The sequence below is a fragment of the Thermobia domestica genome, chromosome 9 (genome assembly GCF_964235325.1).
Source record: "Thermobia domestica chromosome 9, izTheDome1.hap1.1, whole genome shotgun sequence".
NCBI lineage: Eukaryota > Metazoa > Arthropoda > Insecta > Zygentoma > Lepismatidae > Thermobia > Thermobia domestica.
Genome location: NC_137462.1, coordinates 151878055 through 151886189, shown reverse-complemented (window position 1 = coordinate 151886189; position 8135 = coordinate 151878055). Strand labels below are relative to the sequence as shown.

At 33.8% G+C, this 8135-nt stretch overlaps 1 protein-coding gene across 1 annotated transcript in view; it reads left to right on the top strand.

Annotated features, from left to right (window-relative positions):
• The window catches only part of LOC145695105 (beta-galactosidase-1-like protein 2), a 34402-nt gene that overhangs the window by 24252 nt on the left and 2015 nt on the right, over positions 1 to 8135 (top strand). The window contains exons 7-10 of the mRNA XM_081772005.1: positions 2154 to 2300; positions 3552 to 3739; positions 4505 to 4749; positions 5534 to 5740. Of these exons, the coding sequence (XP_081628131.1) occupies positions 2154 to 2300; positions 3552 to 3739; positions 4505 to 4749; positions 5534 to 5740 (787 nt within the window). The remainder of the gene's footprint in view (positions 1 to 2153; positions 2301 to 3551; positions 3740 to 4504; positions 4750 to 5533; positions 5741 to 8135) is intronic.

Here is an 8135-nt window from a genome sequence, read left to right as displayed (position 1 = left end):
GATGCTCATACGAACGGTGATGGCATTCTCACTGATATTAGGCAGGCATCCCAGTATCATCATTAGAGCAAGCCAAAAGCATAATAGCAATTCAGACATATGGTTGGTATCTTGATGAACATGGTTGTGGTTATTTAAGGGTCCAGAAGAAACTAATTTTAAAAGCATAATAAAGCATAAAGCATAATTTAAAGGTCAATCAGGTGTTCGAATTAGGATTAAAAGGGTCTATCCGGTTTGCCATAAGGACCAAATCACGTGATCAGGTCAAAAGTCACATTGCGTGCTAAATTGAGTCTGGAGATTCCAAATCCAGATGTGAGACATTTCAAGCATGTAACCTCCACGTGAGGCTCCCTGAGTAATTCGAAGATGTATATACTTTATCATTACTATTGATTTTACTCAAACAATTTGACTTTTGACAACGTTCTATCTATATTTATCTTACGTGCTATACATCGTTTTTAAGCTCTTCAACATGTCTTTGCTTTCAATTAGTCATCTCCTTATTAGAGTTTTTGAGATATCTGGACGACTTCATTTTTTTTCATTCATTTTCCATTGACTTAATGTTCAAGTTTCGCGATTTTTTGCTATGTTCCATCCATTTTAAGACAATTTCTTTTTTGAATGTAGAATCTACATAGTATGTTCTATATTTAAGCAGAATTTCAGCCATCTTCCTCTCTTAGTGTTTGAGATAAGTAGAGGAATTATTTGTTTTTCATTAATTTTCCATTGACATTAATGTTAATGTTTCATGCCTTTTGAGTATATTCCATCCATTTTAGAACAATTTGCTTTTGGAATATAGAATCTACATAGTCTCTTCTACATTTAAGCTGGATTTCAGCGATCTCCTCTAAAGTCTGTTCATATCATTGCAACCGAATATGTCTTTTAACTTGAAAAGAAAGATATTATCAACAGCAGACTTCATTTGCGCTAGAGGAAAAAAAAAAAAAAAAAAAAAAAAAAAAAACAATAAATTGTTTCAACTCTGAAATTAAAAAAAAATCCATATGATTTTTTCTTTTAATTTTACATCCTGCGGTTATGCACCGAAGCTAAGGGAGACGGTGATGATGAGATGAGTGATAATTATGGAATGACGAAATTGGAAGGAAACGGGAGAACTACGAGAAAACCCACATACATGATAAAGCGTGTTTGGAGGGAACCGGGATCGAATCAAGGGTCCCACGCGCCAAAGATAAGGGCTGTACCACTTGTGCCCTCACGGCCTCGCATATGAATGTCTCACAACATTAGGAAATTTCATAAGTAACGGCGAAATGAATCCTCACCGATCTCCGAAGATTCAAAAATTAACTAGAAATTTTAAAATGTGGTTAAAAGAAACTCTGGGGAGTAAAAACAGAAAACGAGACAAATTTACAGTTACGTACAAAAATACCTAAAAAGAAAAATTACTACAAAAATAAACAGAAATATTCATTAAAAGATAGAACACAATCTTTTACCAAGAATCAGTAGAAAATTAGAAACAGAACGTACATAGTAGAGAGTTAAAAAACACTGATACCACTACATCAACATTTAGCAGACAGTAATTGCACAATTAAAGATGTAGAAATTTTTCATATATTCAAATCTCAGGAAAGGTTCTTGATGGTCATTGCATAATATACGTGCAAAACTATTAACATTGAGGCAACCTGACCAAATCATGGGATGGAATTGTAGAGATGTATGAGCAAAAAAGTAAATAGTTGACTTTATTTTTATTCTTTATTTTATAATTGACAGAAAATAAATGCTATTAAAATTTTGAAAGTAAATAAAGAGGAAATTTGTAGTATTTGTGACTATATTGCACATATACGTATTTACATTTACGCTTAATTGCAATTTCTTTCAACATACATGATGAAAGAAAACGTCTACCTTCACATATTAAGTTAATTGGATTATAAATCCATCGATCAAAATGCTAATAAATCCAATCATAAATATTATCTCTCTACCCTTCCTTTGGTTACTTTTATCATAGAATGGGATCTATCTATATATCGCAGGTAAGCTGCTGCTAGTTATGTCACAATGTTAGGATGATCTGTTAAAATATCCTGGTGTTGCAGTTTTAATGGCCACCGACTCAATAATTATGTTTTCTTTCATTTTTTTAGTATATGCAGAACGATTGGAGAAGATATACAGATACAATGCATCAGCAAATATTTACATGTTTCATGGAGGAACGAACTTTGGGTTTATGAATGGAGCCAATAAACTTAACAACTATCCCGATTACACTTCTGATATTACAAGTTATGGTGAGTTTCAATTCTCTAACGTCAAAGTGACAATTTATATTCTGCAGCTATCAATTTATTTTATTTTATTTTTTAAAATTTACTTATAAAGGAAATTAATGGCTTTAAAGTTTATTGAAACATTTATATGATTAGGATTTAAATCTGCTGAAAAATCTGCTATCTATTAAAGAAGGATGGTAGTTGATGAGAAAGAATTAGGAACATCTTTTGAGTGACATTTTGTGCATACATTGTCGTGAAACATGAGGACACCATATCTTTTGAACATTTCTGGTTATTTTCGGGCGAAGTTGCGCTGCATTTCATGGAGTTCTGCACTGCAACGATCCGTAGTGTTGATTTCACTTCGACGGAAAGAGACGTGATGAATTGACCTCACCATAGATCGCTATACCAGAAACATCTAAGGGTTTCGGAAACTATCCTGAACTTTAATAATCAAGATCCAACCACCATCCTGACCCTTTTACCATTGTTATAGCAGTCTCATGTTTCATCTGAAGTGACAATCCGATAGATATCTCCAGGCGGCAATTCTTGCTGGCCGGTGTCTATTTATGTGGTACCCATGCAGTGGTGATGCTAGTTTTCATTTCTTGCGGGGTAGAGAGCAGGAGTAGCCACCAGGGGAAGGCACTTCTCCCTTTCCTCCCGTCCAACGTTGTTACTTTACCCATGAGTCCAACTTTTTCACCTTACCCATTAGACAGATCCACAGAATGGCATATGCCTAACTAGTCTGCAATTGCTCCGAGGCCCTGCCTTCACGGTATTCTTAAGAAACTCATCCGAATATCATATTGGTCGGTACAACGCTGTCATTAGAACGAAATTTACAAATTATCAACGAATTGTGCGTTCATTCGCCATTTCTACCCCGAATACACTGTTAATGACTTTTGCCTCTTGCTGTACAAAATATTTCAGTTTAAATTCGTAAAGAAAAATCATACGACTTTCAACAACGCACTGGCTCATGACTGTCTACCAGACTCCAATATGGACATTTCATTCATACCAACTTAACAACACGTGATCTCAAACGTTTGTTTCATACTATATTATTTGTGCAACACATATATATTTGAAATCAATATAGCGATTTAGTGAACAAATCATATTTTACAAACAGTAGGTAAACAGTGGTCTACCAATCGTTAAGTGATGTTTACAAATTCTTCAAATGAATAGAATTAACAGTTATGTGCTCTGTTGAATGAAAATGAGTAGTCTATTTTCTTTCGACAGATTATGGTGCTCTTTTAACAGAAGCTGGTGACTATACTGAAAAATTTGAACGTACCAAAGACATCCTCGCCAACTATATTAAAGTACAAACTAAACTTCCTGAACTTCCGGCAGAAACAAAGAAAACAGCTTATCAAACAGCCAGCATACAACAATATCTTTCCATAGAAGATATAGTTGATAGAGTGGTAAGTATATTAATTAATTTAAAAATTGCTTATTATTATTATTATTATTATTATTATTATTATTATTATTATTATTATTATTATTATTATTATTATTATTATTATTATTATTATTATTATTTAGTTTAATGCCCCACTATTATGTACCAAGGTTAAAGGAGACATTGATTATGAGATAGATGATACTGGTGAAATGACAAAAGTGAGAGGGAAGGGGTAACTACGAGAAAACCACGCATATAGCGTTTGTTCATCTTAAAGCACACTTGGAGGGATATTATTATGTTTCATTTATATCCTGCTTATTGCTTATTCAACGTTTATTAATATTGCATATATTTATTGAGGTTTAGAGATTTTTCTTTTTCTTTTAATATACGCAGCTTATATAACTCGTACAATTATTGCATATAATTAATTTTAGCCGTAGTAACATCTTTACGTACTTTTAGGCTTGTATCAAGTGATTACCATAATCAACATGTATTAGAAAATAAGAATGGTAGTTTCTGGAACGATTATATTGAAACGTAGAGTGGGTTTCCATTCAGTTCTAAAATGCTAAGTAAAGTGATCAAAGTGAAATGGTATACCATGCTGGCTCTGATTTTATTAAGTTGGAAATATACCATCACTGGATAATGGCATATCGACATTGATTGTATAGTATTAGTTTATTTAGGCAACAAGATAAAAGAAATATCGCTCTGCTATTTTTCATTTTGAACAGTAGCTAAATAAATACTCATTTGTCGATTTTCTTAGCCTCAAGAGGACAAGACATGGATAAGTCAAGTAGTGTCAATGGAGCTCCTAGACGTGAACAAAGGAAGCGGACAAAGTTATGGCTATGTAATCTATAGAAAAGAAATGCAATTGAAAGAAAAGTCTGTTCTTCGTATCTCTGGTCATGTTCGAGATGTCGCTATATTATTGGTGAATGGAGTCAGAAGAACAGATCAGCCTACAAGCATGGATGATATCAATGGTTTCGGTTATTGGCTTAATAGGTAAATAGTTACTTTAATATATTTTTTGTTATATATTGTATTTATTAATTTAGTCAAAAACTTATGAAACAATGAACACATACAACAAATTAAAAATAAGGTATTGATTTTGAAGTCATAGCGATGCTTGTTTGTTCTGATTTCTTTTTTCCATAGTTCTTTAATAATTAACTTCATTGTTGAATTGATCTTATATTTCTACCAGATTTTTTTAAAAGAAATATCAACGACTATTATATTGTATAATTCACTTAATCTCTCAGCAACTTGATTCTGTTATTGTCGGTTATATATTTGCACAATTTATTCCATAGGGACAGAATAATTGTAGTTAGTTTCATATGATTCTTGGGATAATTTTTGTATTAATATAATTTTTGTATTAGCGAGATGAACTCATCCAGAAAATAGACTAGAAAATTTCCTACTAACCATCTGCCAGTTCAATATCAATAAAGTTATCAGTTTTTTTAAAAAAAAACGGGATGATATATTTCACAGTTAGAGAATAGTGTTATGTGTATTAACTTGTAACACACTACATAGAACAGAAATTATCATGCTTTAATAGCACGGTGCTTAAACAAGCTAATAGAGACTTGTTTGCAAAATAAGCTGTAAGAACAAAGAAGAATTGAATAATTGTGTAAGAGAATTACCTAATATATATATATATATATATATATATATATATATATATATATATATATATATCTTAATAAATTATTTTCGTCATATGCTAAATTAACTATACATTCATAAGTTTTCCTTTATTTCTCAATAGCAATCAAGAGTTCTATTTCTCTCCAGAAGATGCTGGAGATCGTACAGTTGATATTTTAGTAGAAAATTGGGGAAGAGATAATTCAGGCAACACAGGTTGGTTCAATCCTTCGAAGGGTCTCCCAGAAGGCCCCGTCTTTCTTGATGGTGAAGAATTAAGTGACTTCCAGACTATATCACTTCAATTCAAATCTAAATGGGTCAAGAGGTAAGTTGTAAAGTCTTATAATTCTTTTATTTTGGTTTTATAGTTGTAATAGTGAATAATCTGTAAAGAATGTGAAAGAGTGTAATAGTGAATAGTAGTCTGTGAAGAATGTGGAAGAGTGTAATAGTAAATAATCTGTGAAGAATGTGGAAGAGTTAAATAGTGAGTAATGTGTGGAGAATGTGGTATAGCAAGTAGTCTGTGAAGAGTGTGACACTACTGTCAATAGTCTGTGATGAGCATGAGGATGGCTGGCTTTGGCATGGGTCAAAGAGTTCGTGGGAGCAAGAATGAAGTTGGAGTATGCAAGTGGGCTTGCTAGAAGTAATGTGAAGAATATTATTTAGTAGCATGGGGATAAAATTTAGTAAAGTACTTTTGAAGTTTGTGTGCATGTACCCGTGTCCGTAAATAAAGAGTACCTTAGTTTGGAAGTAGTTATTTTAATAGTAAAAGTAATAGCAGTATAGCTTGTATAAGTCTTACCTGTATAGCAGTGGCGACGAGGTAAAAGGATTTACAATATGGCAGGTTCCAAACTTTTTGAAGCATTTGAGGTGGAAGACCAGGAAATAAGTGATTATTTGGACAGGTTTGATCAATTCTGCATAGCCATGGAGTTACCGGCCGCAAAGAAAGTGCCTACATTGATCGCGTCTATCGGTGCAAAAACATACAAACTATTGAGAGACATTTGTGAACCGGAAAAGATACAAGATCTGACCTACGCAAAAATCAATATAGCAGTTGGAAAGCAGAAGCACAACCGATGGGAAGAGTGCATGTAGATCACTTTGATTGTGTGGGATCTAAATTTTTGCTGTTAGTGGACAGTTATTCAAAATGGATCCAAGTGTGGAATGTAAATTCTACGACAGCATCTGAAACTAAACAAAAGTTAGACGAGTTTTTTCAAATTTTCGGGTATCCAAAGACTTTAGTATCAGATAACGGACCTCCTTTCACATCATTTGAGTTCACGACATACCTAAAGGAAAGAGACATCAAGGCAGTGCTAACTCCACCATACAACCCAGAAAGCAATGGAATCGCTGAAAAAGCCGTGCAGACAGTAAAGCAGCTTTTAAGAAAACAGTTTTTAGACAATAAATATACCTGGAACCGTAGATTAGGAGAGCATAAGCTGAAAGAAATATTATACATGCTTCGATTCACACCGAGTAAGGCAACAGGGAAACCACCAGCGGAATTGATGTTAAATTTTCAACCACGCACAATGTTTAATGTTGTACAGAAGGGAGTGTTTGAACGCGGCAAGGAAGACAGGAAAGAAGTGGAGCAACAAGCAAAGAATGAAGTGGTCTGGGTGAAGAACTATCGCGATCGTTTTCCTAAGTTTATCAAAGGTGAACTGGTCAGGCAGATGAGCCCAGTCGTGTTTTTGGTAAGAATACAAGGAAAAATACGGAAGTGCCATCGACATCAAATAATTTTTCAGCAAGCAAAGGGAGACCAAGAAGATAACATGCCAAGAAAATGTCAGGAGGATATATGGTTTCTTTGCCGGAAAAACCCGCTCACAAACGCAGCAGTGGAAGATATACAACACGTACAACTGCCTAGAAGTCCAAACATAAATTCAGAAAGTGACAGAACATCAGTCAGAGAGCTAGATCAACACCTACCAAGACAACACCCAGAAGATGGCAGAACATCAGCAGAGCAGCAAGATTGGCAGCTACCAAGAAGATCCGGAAGGATCAGGAGACCACCTAATAGATTGTCATTGTAAAAAAAAAAAAAAAAAAAAAAAAAACGGGGGAAGAGTGTAATAGTGAATAATCTGTAAAGAATGTGAAAGAGTGTAATAGTGAATAGTAGTCTGTGAAGAATGTGGAAGAGTGTAATAGTAAATAATCTGTGAAGAATGTGGAAGAGTTAAATAGTGAGTAATCTGTGGAGAATGTGGTATAGCAAGTAGTCTGTGAAGAGTGTGACACTACTGTCAATAGTCTGTGATGAGCATGAGGATGGCTGGCTTTGGCATGGGTCAAAGAGTTCGTGGGAGCAAGAATGAAGTTGGAGTATGCAAGTGGGCTTGCTAGAAGTAATGTGAAGAATATTATTTAGTAGCATGGGGATAAAATTTAGTAAAGTACTTTTGAAGTTTGTGTGCATGTACCCGTACCTTACTCCGTAAATAAAGAGTACCTTAGTTTGGAAGTAGTTATTTTAATAGTAAAAGTAATAGCAGTATAGCTTGTATAAGTCTTACCTGTATAGCAATAGTAAAGAGTGATTTTTTACGACATTTTACGTCAATCAATAGCACAGTTTATACTCGTAAATATATCTATGAAAATAATTGCTTGCACGTTCATGTAAGTATGATTATTTTATATTAAAATCATTGAGGTTTGTGTAATAAAAAATG